The sequence below is a fragment of the Ranitomeya imitator genome, chromosome 5 (assembly GCF_032444005.1).
Source record: "Ranitomeya imitator isolate aRanImi1 chromosome 5, aRanImi1.pri, whole genome shotgun sequence".
NCBI lineage: Eukaryota > Metazoa > Chordata > Amphibia > Anura > Dendrobatidae > Ranitomeya > Ranitomeya imitator.
In genome coordinates, this window is record NC_091286.1 from 698,394,880 (window position 1) to 698,414,276 (window position 19,397).

General features: G+C 41.5%; 1 protein-coding gene across 1 annotated transcript in view; it reads right to left on the reverse strand.

Annotated features, from left to right (window-relative positions):
• The window catches only part of LOC138680989 (adhesion G-protein coupled receptor F3-like), a 37,475-nt gene that overhangs the window by 10,047 nt on the left and 8,031 nt on the right, over positions 1 to 19,397 (reverse strand). The window contains exons 4-9 of the mRNA XM_069768175.1: positions 17,799 to 18,101; positions 17,565 to 17,603; positions 16,988 to 17,061; positions 16,467 to 16,640; positions 14,704 to 16,062; positions 6,296 to 6,337 (exon numbers count right to left, since the gene is read on the reverse strand). Of these exons, the coding sequence (XP_069624276.1) occupies positions 6,296 to 6,337; positions 14,704 to 16,062; positions 16,467 to 16,640; positions 16,988 to 17,061; positions 17,565 to 17,603; positions 17,799 to 18,101 (1,991 nt within the window). The remainder of the gene's footprint in view (positions 1 to 6,295; positions 6,338 to 14,703; positions 16,063 to 16,466; positions 16,641 to 16,987; positions 17,062 to 17,564; positions 17,604 to 17,798; positions 18,102 to 19,397) is intronic.

Genomic DNA, 19,397 nt, shown 5'->3' on the forward strand with positions numbered 1-19,397 from the left:
ATCTGGTTTAGTCTGATCTAATAGTCTAGTCTAATCTACTGTGGTTTGATTTTATAGTCTAGTCTAATCTAGTGTGGTCTGATCCCCTATAGACTAGTCCAATCTAGTGCAGTCTAATCTAATATAATCTAGTCTCATCTAGTGCAGTTAAACAATCAGGCCTTGTATAATATGATCTAATATAGTCTAGTTTAATCTAATATAGCCTAATCTAGTGTAATCTAATATAGCTCAGTTAAAACAATCAGGTCAAGTATAGCATGATCTAGTGTATTCTAATCTAATATGGTCTCATCTAATTTAGTCTAATAAATATAGTTTAGTCTAACTACTGTTGTCTAGTTTATTCTAATTTAAACTTTTACAAGCCAGTGTAATCTAGACCTGATTATTAAACTGAACTAAATTAGACTAGATTATATATGACTAGAGTATATTGGATTAGATAAGAAAAAATTATATACATACATACATACTGTAATCTAATGTATTCTTATCTAATCCAATATACTCTAGTCTAACATAATCTAGTCTAATTTAGTTAAATTAAAATAATTAGATCTAGAGTACACTGGCATGTAAGTGCACCCCTGGTCAAAATTACTGTTAATGTGAACAGTTAAGCAAGTTGAAGATGAAATCATCTCTAAAAAGCCTAAAGTTAAAGATGACACATTTCTTTTGTATTTAAGTAAAGGAAAATAAATATATTTTCATCTTTTACATTTTAAAAATTACAAAATAAGAAAATTACATAAGGAAAAAAGGAAAAATATATTGCCTCCCCTCCTCTCGAGGGAGCCAATGCAAAACGCGCGTCGGGGCTTTTGTTGATTCGCACAGGCACATCAACATACGATGTCATCATAATACATTTTTTGAACTGCCCTCATACTAACATCTCTCCATGGCCTGTGTCGCTGACTATTTTTCATTGTTATAATTGTACTGGGAGTTCCCCACATCAAAAGACCATGGTCCTCCTTTCTGTCCTAAATTATAACTATTTCTGCATAATTTAATAAAAGGTAGTCTAATCTAGTGTTCTATAATCTAATCTAATCTAGTTTAATCTAAAATAGTCTAGTTTAATCTACTATATTCTAGTCTAAATAAGTATACTTTAGTTTAATGTGATATAGCCTAGTTAAATCTAGCTTAGTCTAGAGATCAATTGATTGTAGTCTTGGCTTGTTTAAAATAGTATAAATAAAAAAACCTATATATATATTATGATCTAATCTAGCATAATCTAGTCTAAACTAATGTTGGCTACTATAATACAGGGTATTTAAAATAATCTGACCTAATGTAGTCTAGTTTTATTAAATATAGTGTAATCTACTTTAGTGAAATCTATTATTTTCTAATATAGTCTAGTCTGGTCTATTGTAGTCTAGTCTATTTTACATAATCTGGTCTATTTTAGTGTAGACTAGGCTTATTTTATCAAGTGCAGTCAAGATAATCAGATCTAGTCCAATATAATCTGATCTAGTACAGTCCAATCTAAAGTCATATAGTTGAGTCTAATGTCGTGTAGTATAACCTTCTTTTATCAAGTGTACACAAGATAATCAGAGCTAGTCTAGTGTAATCTTGCCTAATATAGTCGAATGTAATATAATGTCGTCCGATCTAATGTAGTCAAGATAACCGGATTTAGTGCATTTTAATATAGTCAAATCTAGTGTAGTCTAATATAATGTTAGACCAGACCAGTCTAGTCTAGTCTGGTCTACTCTAGTAAAGTCTAGTATAATCTAGTGTAGTAAAAATAGCCAGATTTAGTCAGTTTTAATCTAGTCTAGTATAATATGGTCCAGTCTCATCTAAACTAATATAGTCTAATGTAAACTAGTGTAATTTATCTTAATCTAGAGTAATTTAGTGTAGACTAGGTAGTCCTGGTAGACATATATAAACTAATGTCACATATTTGCAAAGGTATTCACCCCACCTTACCGTTTTATCTATTTTGTTAAATTACAACCTGTGTGTAAATAAGTGAGAAAATATAGGCAAAAATTAAATGTATGGGATCAAATAGCTAAAAATTTGCATTTGCATATGTATTCACCCCTTTTGCAATGAAGTCTCTAAAAATTTCTGGTTCAAGCAATTCCTTTCCTAAGTCCCATGCTTAGTGACAGGACGTCTCCCTGTGTGCAATCTACGTGTCACATGGTCTGTCAGTATATACACTTTACCATTTCTGAAAGGCCACAGAGTCTGTAACACCATTAAGAAGAGGCACAACCAACCTAACCACACCATGAAAACCAAGGAGATCTATAAACAACACCACGAAGACCTAACAACACCATGAAGACCAAGGAGATCTCCAAACAACACCAAGAAGATCAAGGAGATCACCAAACACCACCAAGAAGACTAAGGAGATCTCCAAACACCACAATGAAGACCAAGGAGATCTCCAAACAGCACCATGAAGACCAAGAAGATCTCCAAACAACACCATGAAAACCAAGGAGATCTCCAAACAGCACCATGAAGACCAAAGAGATCTCCAAACAGCACCATGAAGACCAAGGAGATCTCCAATCAGCACAATGAATACCAAGGAGATCTCCAAACAGCACAATGAAGACCAAGGAGATCTCCAAACAAGGGAGGAACAAAGTTGTTGAGCAATACAAGTCAGGGTTTGGTTATAAAAATATCCCAGTCTCTGATGATTCTCCGGAGCACCATCAAATGCTTTATCATTAAATGGAAAGAATATGGTAGAACAAAAAACCTTCCAAGAGTCCGGGCAAGGAGGGCATTAATCAGAGAGGCAGCACAGACACCAAAGGTAACCCTGAGCAGAGACTGAAATTTCTGACCATACAACCATGATAAGCCGTCCACTCCATAGAGGTGGTCTTTATGGAAGAGTGGGCAGAAAAATGCCCTTACTTGCACACAAGAATTGTAAGGCTCTTTTTTTAGTTTGTGAAAAGACATAGGGGAGACTCCCAAAATGTATGAAGGAAGGTGCTGTAGTCAGAGGAGACCAAAATTAAACTTTTTGGCCACCAAGGTAATCACTTTGTCTGGCGACAAACCAACCCAGCTCATCATTCCAAGAACACCATCCCTGCAGTGAAACATGGTGGTAGCAGCATCATGCTGTAGGGATGTTTTTTGGCATCAGGGACCGGGAAAATGGTGCGAGTTAAGGGGAAGAAGGATGGTGCAAAATATAGGGATATTCTTGAGCAAAACCTGTTTCAGTCTGTCAGTGATTTGAGACTGTAACAAAGGTTCACCTACCAACAAGACAATGACCCAAAGCATACTGCTAAGGCAACACTCGACTGGTGTAAGGGGAAGCGTGTGAATGATCTTAAGTAGCCGAGTCACAGCCCAGACCTTAATCCAAAGGAGAATCTGTGGTCAGATGTGAAGAGATCACGGTTCACCAGGTGAAACGTCTAAAGTGAAGGACCTGGAGCAGTTTTGCCTTGAGAAATGGACAAAAATCCCAGTGGCAAAATGTGGACATCTCATAGAGACTTATCCAAAGTGACTGCAGCTGTAATTGCCGCAAAAGTAGATTCTACAAAGTACTGACTTTAGGGGTGTGAATAGTTATGCACACTGAAGTTTTCAGTTATTTTGTCCTATTTGTTATTTGCTTCACAATAAAAAGAAAACCAAAGGTTCACAGTTGTCGGCATGTTCTATACATGAACTGATGCAAACCCTCAAAAAAAAAGTGGAATTCCAGCTTGCGAGAAAGCAAAACACAAAAAATGCCGAAGTGGTGAATACCTTTGCAAACTACCGTAATACAGATTCATCTAGTCAATTCAGTCTAGCGCATTCTAATTTTAAGTTTAATCTACCCTAATCTAGGTTGAGTAGTTTTATTTAATGGTATCTGTCAGGAACATGAGGTATTTGATTGTGTATTATCGCGCACACTGAGATGTGCTACATCCAAGAACAGAGAATCGACACACTGTGGGCCAAAAAATAGTTTTCATATTCTAAGAAAAGGGGAGGTTTCAGCCCCTAAGTGATGTCACCACAGGGGGAGTGCCTGGGTTTTAGGCTAAGAGACAAGTAGTGAAGCGAGCAGTTTTCTGAAGTCTTTTGTCCGGGGGGTAGCTGCTGGTCAGATGTATGATGCATCTGGATATATGGTCATCCTTCTCCTCCACAGCCATGAAATGAAATGATCTGGACGCTATGTAAGTGCTTTTTTCAACTTTAATCCAATTTTATTTGCAATTGTATGGTACACATGATTTGCCTTCTTTATAATATCCTTTTATATTTTGTAAACACTGCCTACCTTTTTTTTGGAATAAAACATAAAATTATTAGCTTGTTTCTCCATGCTCTAAACGAACTGTTGCGTCCTCTGAAGTGAATTACGCTACTTATTTGGGTTGGCTCCGGACCCATTAATCGGAGCTGGTGGCAGCATACTTTGTCCTGTGCAATCGGGCGTCTTTGCAGCGAGCTGTGGTGTTGATATTTATTGTTCCCGACTGTGTGGAAGTAGTTATATCGCACTCGCTGTAGCGTGCCCTACAGCCAGTAGATAGCAGGCAGCCTTTCTGGTGACTAATTACCCTAAGTGCAGTACCCCGACTGACCTAAGGGTAACGGGGGCGCCAGAGAACTGCAAGTTCCAAACCGGAACTGGGAAGTGGGATATAGATAAATCCCCTTCAGAAGGAACCAGGGGCAACCAAACCACCCCGGTTCAGGACATATTGGTGTGATTGGTGGGGATGATTAAGGTATCTTCCCCGTGTACCGTGACAGATTGGTGGGATCCCGGTGGGATCCGTAACATATTGGTGGCAGCGCGGTGGGATCCGTGACAGTTCTTATTTCTATTTATTTAAATATTTCAGATCTCGTCTAATCTAATTCAGTATGATTTTTTTTTACTCAATCCACTTCTGTTGTTATCTAAACTAGTCTAATTGAATATATTCTACTTTAAGGTACCGTCACACATAACGATATCGTTAACGATATCGTTGCTTTTTGTGACGTAGCAACGATATCGTTAAGGAAATCGTTCAGTGTGACAGCGACCAACGATCAGGCCCCTGCTGGGAGATCATTGGTCGCTGAGGAAAGTCCGGAACTTTATTTCGTCGCTGGATCTCCTGCTGACATCTCTGGATCGGCGTGTGTGACACCGATCCAGCGATGTCTTCACTGGTAACCAGGGTAAACATCGGGTTACTAAGCACAGGGCCGTGCTTAGTAACCCGATGTTTACCCTGGTTACCAGCGTAAACGTTAAAAAAACAAACACTACATACTTACCTACCGCTGTCTGTCCCCGGCGCTGTGCTTCTCTGCACTCCTCCTGCATCCTGTGTCAGCGCCGGCCAGCTGGAAAGCAGAGCGGTGACGTCACCACTCTGCTTTCCGGCTGACCGGCGCTGACAGTGCAGAGGAAAGCAGAGCGCCGGAGGACAGACAGCTGAAGGTAAGTATGTAGTGTTTGTTTTTTTAATGTTTCCGCCGGTAACCAGGGTAAACATCGGGTTACTAAAGCGCGGCCCTGCACTTAGTAACCCGATGTTCACCCTGGTTACCGGCATCGTTGGTCGCTGGAGAGCTGTCTGTGTGACAGCTCTCCAGCGACCAAACAGCGACGCTGCAGCGATCGACATCGTTATCGGTATCGCTGCAGCGTCGCTTAGTGTGACGGTACCTTTAGTTTAGTCTTGTCTGTAAATCTCATCTTGTCTATAAAGATAATATAGTCTAAACTGTTTTTTATTTTGCTTTGTTCTGGCCCAAGGTAATCCAAGGTGCTTTACTAAAATTTATTTCAGTCTAGATTAATCCATTTTAATTTAGTTTTGTGTAATTCAACTAATCACATCCTAATGTCTAATCTATTTTATACTAATAAATCTAGTGTAATCTAGTCTATTTTATACTAATAAATCTAGTGTAATCTAGTCTATTTTATACTAATAAATCTAGTGTAATCTAGTCTATTTTATACTAATAAATCTAGTGTAATCTAGTCTCTATTTTAGTCCAGTCTAATTTTTATTTCAAGTAGTGTAGGTAATCCAATGCTGTCTAGTAAAAAAAAAAGTTAAATGTAATATTTTTTAATCCAGTTTTGCATAATTTGGAGAATTGGGAAGGAGGATGGAGAGAGGACAAGGATGAACAGGAGAAGAATTGATGATCTTGGCAACGAATGACTAGAGCATAAAACATGATACAACTGAAAAGCAGTACAATATACAGCAAGTAAAATCAGAGGAGTAAAAGTAGACGACTTAAGGCCACTCACCTTCTTATCGAGCAAACAGCCAAAAATAAATATGAAAAACCCCTGCGGGAGAGAAGAAGAGATCAGGACAACAGACCTCCATAAAGTCTCGAACATCTATAGTTACGATCGGTCACATTTGAAGACAAAATGGTGATGTATCTACAACTTATGGTCTTTACCAATCCATAACATACATATTCACTTTTGCTATGTTTTTAGCACAGATTTTAACTTGTTAATAAATAAGTGAAAAAAAACAAAACCGACTTGGGGTCCCCTTATTTTTAATAACCAGCCAAGTGAAAGCCGGCAGCTGTGATCTGGTCTTATTATGCTGGAAAAAGGGCCAATATCTATTGATCTTCCCAGCCTATTAATATCAGCCCCCATCTGTCTGATTTGCTGATTATTAAATATGAAGTGGGGGAGGCCAATAAAAAAAGGTCAGCTGGCGGCTGATATTAATAGGCTGGGGAGGTGCATGGATATTGGCCAGTTCACAGATGTCTGCTTTCCCTTGGCTGTTTATTAAAATTTTTTTTTACACTGTTACTCATCGGAACCGTGTCGCCACCTGTGTTCCGGCAGTTGTACAGGCTGGGTCACGGGTGGCGCTGGCCAATCACAGACATGCTAATACTTGGCATGTCTGTGATGGCACCAGAAGTGCCTACAGCTTAAAACCTTGTTGATTGGCTGTGCTGCAGCCTTTCAACAAGCTTTATTAAGCATCCAAATTCCGAACAGTAACAAGGACTTCTGGGAGAAGTCTGTTTTTGGAGTTCTGCATCGGACACCAAGCGTCCGGTACAAACCCCGAACTTCACAGTTCGGGTTCGCTCATCTCTGTATAGGACGCCCTTCAATGGTAATCACAGGTATCACAAGCAGGAGATATGGATTGATTGTAGATTGTAAAATTGGAGCTTGGACCATTAGGTAGACATATGACACATATTAAGAAACTAATCAGTAATTAATCAGAGTTAGAAACCAATATAACGATTCGGGGGATACTAATTGTTACATAGTGGCATTATGCAAACATTGTAATCAGTAATATCTACCAAGAGACGTCTAGAGTACAGTCACGGACAAAAGTTTTGAGACAGAAATTTTGGTTTTCACAAACTTTCCAGCTTCGATGTTTTTCCATGTTTTAATCAGATGTTTCCAGGGTTTACTGAATATGCAAATTACCTCTTCATAGAGGAAGGGGACTTGACCTATAGTGCCACCTATTGGGGGCAGTAATCCTAAAAGTCAACATTGACCCTTTAAACGAGCCTTGCCACATTAGGATAACCAGAAACTAGAAACCTCTTCCAAGAGCGACTTATCCAGGACAATGTGGTGATGGTGGTTTTTCCAGCATGATATAGACCAGGTCACAAGGCAAAAGTGAGAACTAATTGGTTCGATAAACAAAACATTAACATTTTAGGTCCACGGCTGGAAAACTCCCCAAATCTCAGTCTAATTGAGAACCTGAGGTCAATCCTCCCCTCCAAAAAAAAACAGAAATTGTGATAACCTCTGAGCATTGATGTGACAAGAACGGGAGGCCAACAGTCAGGTTCTGCCCAGAAGCCGATATCCAGCTGCCGGGGCGAAGGAGGAGAAGTCTGGAAACTAAAGGGCAGCCTGGGAATATTGAAATTTTACAGAAACTTTATGGATTTGACAATAAAAGCATAGCAACGTACGGAATGTTTATAATTGTTCATCAGTAACCATAGAAACATCCGACTAATAGAGCGAAAACACTGAGGAGGCAAAATGTGGTTACCAAAACTTGTGGTCAATCTCAAGACTTTTGGCCAGGACTTTACATGATCTGTCATGATCCCAATGGCAGGGGATCACTAAAGGACAAGCACAGATACAAACAAGCTCTAGGGCGATGGAACCTGAGCTGACCGCGACCCTGAACCTAACACACAAATAAAAGTAGCCGGGGAACGTGCCTACGATGATCCTAGACGTCTCGCTCCAGCCGAAGATCTAACTTCCCCTATTAGAAGAAACACAGACCTCTCTTGCCTCCAGAGAAATCCCCCACAGAAATAGCAGCCCCCCACATATAATGACGGTGAAATGAGAGGAAAGCACATACGCAGTATGAAAACAGTTTCAGCAAAATGAGGCCTGCTAAAGCTAGATAGCAGAGGATACAAAAGTGAACTGCGTGGTCAGCGAAAAACCCTTCAAAAAACCATCCTGAAATTACTTGAACTCATGTGCCAACTCATGGTACATGAGGAGCAATTTCAGCCCACTAGAGCAACCAGCAGCAAGAATCACATATCTGCAGGCTGGACTAAAAACCAAATAAAGCAAAACACCAAAACAGGAAAATCCAAACTTAGCTTGACCAGAAGGTTCTAGGAGCAGGGAGCAGAGGTAACAAGACACACTGGATACATTGATAACCGGCGAGGAAATGCCAGCAAAGCCAGGTTAAATAGGAAACTCCCATATGCTGATGGAACAGGTGGAACCCAGAAACCCAGGAAAGACAAGTCACCCAGTACCATCAGCAACCACCAGAGGGAGCCCAAAAACAGAACTCACAACAGTACCCCCCCCTTGAGGAGGGGTCACCGAACCCTCACGAGAACCACCAGGGCGACCAGGATGAGCCCTATGAAAAGCGCGAACCAAATCATCAGCATGAACATCCGAGGCAACCACCCAAGAATTATCCTCCTGACCATAACCCTTCCACTTGACCAAATACTGGAGTTTCCGTCTGGAAACACGAGAATCCAAGATCTTCTCCACAACATACTCCAATTCTCCCTCCACCAGCACTGGAGCAGGAGGCTCAAGCGAAGGAACAACAGGTACCTCATACTTCCGCAACAACGACCGATGAAACACATTATGAATAGCAAACGATGCCGGGAGATCCAAACGAAACGACACAGGGTTAAGAATTTCCAAGATCCTATAGGGACCGATGAACAGAGGCTTGAACTTAGGAGAAGAGACCTTCATAGGAACAAAACGAGAAGACAACCACACCAAGTCACCAACAAGAAGTCGAGGACCCACGCGGCGACGGCGATTAGCAAACTGCTGAGCCTTCTCCTGGGACAACTTCAAATTGTCCACCACATGACTCCAAATCCGATGCAACCTATCCACCACCATGTCCACTCCAGGACAATCAGAAGGTTCCACCTGACCAGAGGAAAAACGAGGATGAAACCCCGAATTACAAAAGAAAGGAGAAACCAAGGTAGCAGAACTAGCCCGATTATTAAGGGCAAACTCGGCCAGCGGCAAAAAGGTAACCCAGTCATCCTGATCAGCAGAAACAAAACACCTTAAATAAGTTTCCAAGGTCTGATTAGTTCGTTCAGTCTGGCCATTCGTCTGAGGATGGAATGCAGACGAAAAGGACAAATCAATGCCCATCTTAGCACAGAACGTTCGCCAAAATCTAGACACAAACTGGGATCCCCTGTCAGAAACGATGTTCTCAGGAATCCCATGCAAACGAACCACATTCTGAAAAAATAGAGGGACCAACTCAGAGGAGGAAGGCAACTTAGGCAAGGGTACCAGATGAACCATTTTAGAAAAGCGATCACACACAACCCAGATGACGGACATTTTTTGAGAGACAGGGAGATCCGAAATAAAGTCCATGGAAATGTGCGTCCAAGGCCTCTTCGGGATAGGCAAAGGTGACAACAATCCACTGGCCCGAGAACAGCAAGGCTTAGCCCGAGCACAAACCTCACAAGACTGCACAAAAGAACGCACATCCCTCGACAAGGAAGGCCACCAAAAAGACCTGGCCACCAAGTCTCTAGTACCAAATATTCCAGGATGACCTGCCAACGCAGAAGAATGGACCTCGGAGATGACTCTACTGGTCCAATTATCCGGAACAAACAGTCTCTCAGGCGGACAACGATCAGGTTTACCCGCCTGAAACTCCTGCAAAGCACGTCGCAAGTCTGGGAAGACGGCCGACAAAATCACCCCATCCCTAAGGATACCAGAGGGCTCAGAATTTCCAAGGGAGTCAGGCACAAAACTCCTAGAAAGAGCATCCGCCTTCACATTCTTTGAACCTGGCAGGTATGAAACCACAAAATTGAAACGAGAGAAAAACAGTGACCAACGAGCCTGTCTAGGATTCAGACGCCTGGCAGACTCAAGGTAAATCAAATTTTTGTGATCAGTCAAGACCACCACACGATGTCTAGCACCCTCTAGCCAATGACGCCACTCCTCAAATGCCCACTTCATGGCCAAAAGTTCCCGATTACCAACATCATAATTCCGCTCAGCCGGCGAAAACTTTCTAGAAAAAAACGCGCATGGCTTCATCACTGAGCCATCGGAGCTTCTCTGTGACAAAACCGCCCCCGCTCCAATCTCGGAAGCATCAACCTCAACCTGAAAAGGGAGCGAAACATCAGGCTGACGCAACACAGGAGCAGAAGAAAACCGGCGCTTAAGTTCCTGAAAGGCCTCCACAGCCGCAGGAGACCAATTAGCAACATCAGCACCCTTCTTAGTCAAATCCGTCAAAGGCTTAACAACACTAGAAAAATTAGTTATAAAACGACGATAGAAATTAGCAAAGCCCAAGAACTTCTGTAGACTCTTAAGAGATGTAGGCTGCGTCCAGTCACAAATAGCCTGAACCTTGACGGGATCCATCTCAATAGTAGAAGGGGAAAAAATATACCCCAAGAAAGAAATCTTCTGGACTCCAAAGAGACACTTTGAGCCTTTTACAAACAAGGAATTGGCCCGCAGGACCTGAAACACCTTCCTGACCTGCTGAACATGAGACTCCCAGTCATCAGAAAAAACCAAAATATCATCCAAATACACAATCATAAATTTATCCAGAAATTCACGGAAAATATCGTGCATAAAGGACTGGAAGACTGAAGGAGCATTAGAAAGTCCAAAAGGCATTACCAAATACTCAAAATGGCCCTCAGGCGTATTAAATGCGGTTTTCCACTCATCACCTTGCTTTATTCGTATAAGATTATACGCACCCCGAAGATCAATCTTAGTGAACCATTTAGCCCCCTTAATGCGAGCAAACAAATCAGTCAACAATGGCAAAGGATACTGATATTTTACGGTAATCTTATTCAAAAGACGATAATCTATACAAGGCCTCAAGGAACCATCTTTTTTGGCCACGAAAAAAAACCTGCTCCCAAAGGGGACAAAGATGGACGGATATGTCCCTTTTCCAAGGACTCCTTAACATAATCCCGCATAGCAGTATGCTCTGGCACTGACAGATTGAACAAACGACCTTTAGGAAATTTACTGCCTGGAATTAAATTTATAGCACAATCGCAATCCCTGTGAGGAGGAAGCGAACTGAGCTTAGGCTCCTCAAAAACATCCCGATAGTCAGACAAAAACACAGGAATCTCAGAAGGAGTAGATGAAGCGATAGAAATTGGAGGTGCATCATCATGAACCCCCTGACAACCCCAGCTTAACACAGACATTGATTTCCAGTCAAGGACTGGATTATGAGTTTGTAACCATGGCAGACCAAGTACTAGGACATCATGCAAATTATACAGTACCAGGAAGCGAATCACCTCCTGATGAACGGGAGTCATACGCATGGTCACTTCTGTCCAGTACTGAGGTTTATTCATAGCCAAAGGTGTAGAGTCAATTCCCTTCAAAGGAATAGGGACTTCCAGAGGCTCCAGACTAAACCCACATCGCTTGGCAAATGACCAATCCATAAGACTCAGGGCAGCGCCTGAATCCACATAGGCATCGACGGAAATGGATGATAATGAACAAATCAGAGTCACAGACAGAATGAACTTAGACTGTAGAGTACTAATGGCAACAGACTTATCAACCTTTTTTGTGCGTTTAGAGCATGCTGATATAACATGAGCTGAATCACCACAATAAAAGCACAACCCTTTTTTCCGCCTATACTTTTGCCGTTCACTTCTGGACTGAATTCTATCACATTGCATTATCTCAGGTGACGGTTCAGACGACACCGCCAAATGATGCACAGGTTTGCGCTCCCGTAAACGCCGATCAATCTGAACAGCCATAGTCATAGACTCATTCAGACCAGCAGGCGCAGGGAACCCCACCATAACATCTTTAATGGCCTCAGAAAGGCCATCTCTAAACTTTGCAGCCAAAGCGCACTCATTCCACTGAGTAAGTACCGACCACTTCCGAAATTTTTGACAATAAATTTCTGCTTCATCTTGCCCCTGAGAGAGGGCCAACAAAGCTTTTTCAGCCTGAATCTCTTGGTTAGGTTCCTCATAGAGCAAACCCAATGCCAGAAAAAACGCATCCGCATTAAGCAACGCAGGGTCCCCTGGTGCCAATGCAAATGCCCAATCCTGAGGGTCACCCCGCAGGAAAGATATAATTATCTTGACTTGCTGAGCAGGGTCTCCAGAGGAGCGAGATTTCAAAGAAAGAAACAACTTGCAATTGTTCCTAAAATTCAGAAAACGAGATCTATCTCCAGAAAAAAACTCTGGGACAGGAATTCTAGGTTCAGACATAGGAGCATGTACAACAAAATCCTGTATATTTTGAACCTTAGTGGCAAGATTATTCAGGCTGGAAGCCAAACTCTGGACGTCCATGATAAACAGCTGGGATCAAAGCCATTCAAAGATTAAGAGGAGGAGGAAGTAGCCAGGCTGCAATAAGGCTAGGCAGCAAACTCTGAGGGAAAGAGAAAGAAAAAAAAAAAAAAAAAACTTCCTCAGACTACTTATCCTCCTACTTCAGCCAATACAATTAACACTTTGTGGGCCGGTTATACTGTCATGATCCCAATGGCAGGGGATCACTAAAGGACAAGCACAGATACAAACAAGCTCTAGGGCGATGGAACCTGAACTGACCGCGACCCTGAACCTAACACACAAATAAAAGTAGCCGGGGAACGTGCCTACGATGATCCTAGACGTCTCGCTCCAGCCGAAGATCTAACTTCCCCTATTAGAAGAAACACAGACCTCTCTTGCCTCCAGAGAAATCCCCCACAGAAATAGCAGCCCCCCACATATAATGACGGTGAAATGAGAGGAAAGCACATACGCAGTATGAAAACAGTTTCAGCAAAATGAGGCCCGCTAAAGCTAGATAGCAGAGGATACAAAAGTGAACTGCGCGGTCAGCGAAAAACCCTTCAAAAAACCATCCTGAAATTACTTGAACTCATGTGCCAACTCATGGTACATGAGGAGCAATTTCAGCCCACTAGAGCAACCAGCAGCAAGAATCACATATCTGCAGGCTGGACTAAAAACCAAATAAAGCAAAACACCAAAACAGGAAAATCCAAACTTAGCTTGACCAGAAGGTTCTAGGAGCAGGGAGCAGAGGTAACAAGACACACTGGATACATTGATAACCGGCGAGGAAATGCCAGCAAAGCCAGGTTAAATAGGAAACTCCCATATGCTGATGGAACAGGTGGAACCCAGAAACCCAGGAAAGACAAGTCACCCAGTACCATCAGCAACCACCAGAGGGAGCCCAAAAACAGAACTCACAACAATGATCAGCTTCATATGATAAGTTGGTTGGTTGGGTGGATATAGGTATAACTTTGGATGAAATAGATTAGATATGTTTTTTTATCCCATTGATTCCAATCAACAATAGTCTAAGGATCATTAGTAAATAATCTAAGTTCATATTGGTTAGATCAGGATGCATTTTAGGATCCATATTGCAACTATAACACTTGCATCCCTCTTTCCGGTCCTACAGAACAGAAATGAACCAAGAAAATCTGAAATGATATTTTTTACATGAACCCTAAAATGTCGTCAAATCACTACATTTTCAACAGCCGCTGTCTTTTACAAGGGAAAATGGAGAAACCACTGATAACCTTCAGATCTACTGACTTGGGTTCATTCCAGATTCACATTCAACTTTAACGTTTTAACATTTTTTAACCAATGACAATAACTAAATGCCAAACCCCATCTCTGTAGAACCTTCTCAATCCTTCCAGAATTGATCAGCCGGGTGTTTCTTATCATCTAACTCTTGAACTAGGAGGTCATCGACTCCATATTAATCACTACTACACAATCCTAAATATCCACAAAGTAATTCTCAGCTTTGCCCCCTTCTTCACTTCACCATCTTCCCATGCCTTCCATTTTACCAATGACCCAAGACCCTTCTCAGTCTTCTGTAAATCTCCTGATATCTCTAATTGTTCTCCTGTGCTACTCCTGAATTTTAGAATGCTCGTTCTTGGTCAGTCAGAATGACATCTAATATTTGAATCTTTGAGTCTTTTCGAACCTTGACCAATTTCTTCACTTCTTATTCTTCCTGTTCTTCTCTGCACCAATTCAGACACACGTCTAACCTAATCTCAAGAAAGAAAATTGGCAAACACTGACCTGAAGTGGATTGAGAAGAACAAACAAATAGTGTAACGCCACACAGCTCCCATCTGACAGTAATGGGATTCCGATAGCCCAGGTCAATCCAAACTGAGGTGTACAGAAGACTACAGCCTTCACCAGTTTCTTGATGACCTCTTCATCCTCATTGCAGCCCTCTGAGATGGACGGTCTGAGAAGTTTACGAAGTACTACAAGAAGGACGAGGAAGTTTCCAGACAGAATAATGATGGTTGGGATGTTAAAAGCCATCGAAGCCCCCGAATCAGAGTCCAGCCAGCAAACATTGTCCCTCCTATAATCATTGGTAGGAGAGTAGTACAAGAAGGTTCCCACGGCAATAAGGCTGGGACATACGTAACCAAGACCAATAGAAAGACTCATAAATTCCTTCTTCGTGATATGATGGAACACAAACACCAAGCGGCAAAAAAGAAACAGACTTTGGACTAAAGTCCAACAAAAGAAAGCTAGGAGTGAAAAATGGGTGCAGAAGGTTAGCCCTACGCAAAGCCGGAGATATCGCTTAGGTGTGATATAACTGGCGGCAATAAATGAGATGTAGCTTAGAAGAAGAAAGATGGAAGCGTTGAGTATGGCGGTATGTCTGTAATAAGCTACAAGGTTCATGGGAAACTTTAGAAGGTACACCTGGAATGTGATACACAACACAAGAGAGAGAATGGAGATAACAAGACCTGCCATGGTGATGTAGTCAAGTGCCGAGTTGTTCTTCAGGGCATTGGGGATGTATTTTGCCATCAACACAGAAAATGATGTGAGATGATGGCAGTAACAGTGGGTTTCTCCATCATCAATTTCAGTAGTGCACCCCTCTGAAGACCAAATGCTCCTGGTGAAGTTCCAAAAAGCACAAATAGTCGTAGGGTCACAGTAATTTCCATTGGAACATTGGAAGGTCAAATTGATATTCGGGTTGTGGAAAGTTTTATCATGGACTCGTAAGACGTTGGTCATGATGTTACTGTCTACTTGGTAAATGGATTCCTCTTCTGCTTCATATTGACCTGGGAAGTCCATATTCAGGGTCGCGCAGGACAATAACAAAATGTTGACCAAACAAGTTGGATGAAAGGTTTGCTGACTGTCCTCCTGGGCTAGAGCCAAACTGATATGAGGATTAATACTTAGGGCATTCTCGTTACTCATGTTCACGCAAGGGGCCACTAAGCAATAGAACTCGATGTTTTCATAGGACACATTATAAGACTCATTCATCAACTCCATACTTTCTAGGAGATTTTCGAAGCAGCGTAAAAGTGTTGGGCTGAGCATAGTGGATGCTTGTCTCCAAGACGTTTCATTGAGGATTTCATTGACAATGTACAGGATGTCCTAGAAAGGAGAAACCAAAAAATCAATGAGTAAGAATGGCCGACGGTTATTAACATCTGTGTTATATAGAACTCAAGTATCTACTATTGGCAACATTTACAAGGTGAGCAGATCTTTGATGGATTGCTATCACCATGGTAAAAATAGATTCCTTGCACAATAACATATTGTTTTTCCATCTTAGACATGAAGTTCTCCTCACACCATCGGTGGTGGACAAGACATTTTCCATCCTTAGACCTCCTTGTTCTTCTGTCCAGATTTCAGAGGTGGAGACCATATCCATTGTCCTTATGTGGTCGTATCTTTTTGATATTTCACATTGTCTACGATTTTGGCCCAGCAGCTTCTGAGCACCTTTAGAAAATATTCTATTTGTTTCTCTTGGGAATTTCATTACTCACCATCACAGCGCCTGCAGGAAAGCTCAGATTAGACTGGGCAACGTTTTCTGTTATGTTCCCTAGAATATACACAATTAATTCCTTCTCATTTTTCTGAAATCCAGAAGGACCAATGGAAAAGACGTATTTCTGTAAATCCGGAATGATGCCCAATCCCATTTCTGTCGACATGTTCTGTAAGACCAAGAGACAAAAGTATTCAGAATTGTGGTGGCTTCGGGAGAACATCTGATGATATAAGAACAAAAGCTCGAACAGCTGCTATTACATGACTCTATCATTCAGTAAGGAATACGATGGGAACCCAGACAAAAAAGGGGTGATTTACAAACACCAGTCAATAGTACACCACCTATATTTATGCCGTAGAGCACCCGTCCTTACTCTGTTTCTTGAAATAAACTCTTTCAAAAAGTTGTCTTAGCTGGAGGGGACATGAACAAATATGCCCAAAGTCTGCGAGTATTTGAGAAGTTTCAAGTTGCAAATTTTAAACAGTTTTGGCCCCATTGACGACTTACTGTAGTCGTGTGATTTAACCACTCCATCAGCTGTCTCAGGTCACTGGAATTGGAGGAGGAGGATCCGGAGGAGCCTAAATATTATAGTACATTAGTTAAACCTAATCTTAGATGTCATAGAAAATTCTAAAAATTCTTGAAGTCACTCATATCCCCCATCCCACCCTTTTTCTCCCCTCTCCCATTTGCCATAAGGAAACAGGAGCTAGCGCTCTAAGCTGCCCTTAAAGAAATGTGAACAAGCTTAATTAGCATGCAAGGAGTCCTCTTTATGCCCAGGTAACTGAAGGAAGATGTGTATACTGCACAGACCAATAGCTCTACAATAGACAGGTCATTGAGGCAGGAGAAGTCCTTTTCAGGGAGTTGGACAACAAAAGGATGCCGGTGTTTACACATAAATAGCAAAGTGAAGGAAACCATAGGTTAGAGAGTTGTAATCTGTAGTTGCGGGGTGAAATATGCAATATGTCATCCTTGACTTTGTCCTAAAATGTGTTTTAACTCCTTCCCATTATCTCAGGACAATTGCATAAAAATCTGTCTGTTTGGGAGGTGAGTATATAACGTCACTTACCTATTGGCTGAGCTGAATTCGCTGTCGCCAATGTCATACCTGCATTAAAGAAAGTTAAAAAAAATGTAAAATATCCCCCAAATCCCCCAAAAGACGACCTGTTCTCCGGGCCTCACCCCATTCATAACATAGCCATATAGAGCGGCACAGAGTGTTTCAAGAGAGGACCGTCCTGAGCTTGTTGAAGGCTGTAACCACTCCACACATGGTGAAAGGACGAAGGACATCTCTTACCGGAGGATCCCCCTGTGCTGTGGGTATCTGTGGACCCCCAGTCTTGGGAGGTGCTTGAGGTGGGCCATGGACTGGAACTCTGCAGTGTTGTCTGGGCAGTGGTTGGACTTGTTTTCAGGGCTGGTGATGTTGATTTCGAGACGTCCTGGTGGGTCGCCCTCAGGGTGGTCCCGAGTGAGTCTATGGTTGTGTCCAAATCTGCAGTAGCCGGGGTGGCCGGCTCAGTGGCCTCAGGACTCGTTTCTGCCAGGATGCCCGATCCGAGGGTACCAGACGCTATGGTTGCAGTGGATGACTTGAAATCTTCAAAGGAATGTAAAAGAAAGGTCAGGAAGATAGGTAGACATCTGTAAAGGCTCAGAGCCGGAGGAGTCACATTGTTACACTTTATTCTTATAGATAATAATTAGTTGTTTTGTATTTCTGAAATACAACGTAAATCATCTTCCCCTCCGGCCTCTTTTTCTGCAGTTCCTCGACTGCCGCTGATTGTCAGCGCCAACGTCTGCAGCTGCAGAAAGTCTTTATTTCTTGTAAATGCATAGGCAACAAAGGGTTAATCTATGAGGGAAATATCCTGAAATCACTGCCAGTTCTTCTGATCATCCAACGGCGATGCCGAGACTTTACAGGAGAAAGGAAGAAGAAAAGAACAGAGAAGGGAGGGCAATAATGAGAGGAGGGAGAATGGGGAAGAAGGAAGAAAAGAAGGATGGAGCAAGAAGACATGAAGAAGGAGAGAGAGATATGAAAATGAAAGGTAAAAGAGAGAAACAGTACGAACGAAGGAAAGTGAATTAAAGGAGGAAAAAAAATGAAGTGTAGAAGAAAATAGAATGACAAGAAAGTAAAAAGTAAAGATTAGGAATGAAAGACAGAAAGAGAAAGTAGAAAAGAGAAGAGAAAAAAAGAGAAAAAGAAAGAGAAAAAGAAAGAAAGATGGAAAGAAAGAGAAAAAAAGAAACAAAAAAAAACAGAGAGGGAAAGAACGAAATAAAGAAATAGACAAAGAAAGAAAGAGAATGATACTTAAAGAAAAAAAGACAAATGAGAGAGAGAGAGAGAGAGAAGGAAATAGAAGAATAAAAGGCAAGAGATTGAGAAATAAAAAATCTAAGACGGAATGTAAAAAAGAAAAAGGCAGAAAGAAAGGAAGAAGGAATAAGAGAAAAGAAGGCAAGGATAGAAACAAAAGAACTGAGAAGAAAAATAAAGAGGAAGGAAAATAAGAGTGAAGAAGAAATTATTGGAAGAAAAGAGACAGAAAAAAGGAAGGGATGTGGCAAGGAAGGAGGTAAGGAAGGAAGGAGAAAGGTAGGGATTGGGGAAAAAGAAAGGCGGGATGGAAATAAGGAAAATGGAACAATAAGTGAGAAAGAAAGAAAAAAGAAGAGAGGGAAAAATAAAATGATAAGATGAACGCTGGCTAACTGTAAATAGCAGGAATGGAAAAGTAAAGAAAGGATTAAAGAGTAAAGAGGAGAACGAGACTGAAAAGAGGAAAAGTATGAGGAAGTGGAGAAAGAGAAAAGGAATAAGAATAAAAGTAAAAGAGGATGCAATGAGAAGGAAAAAAAGAAAAGATAAAAGAAACAAAGA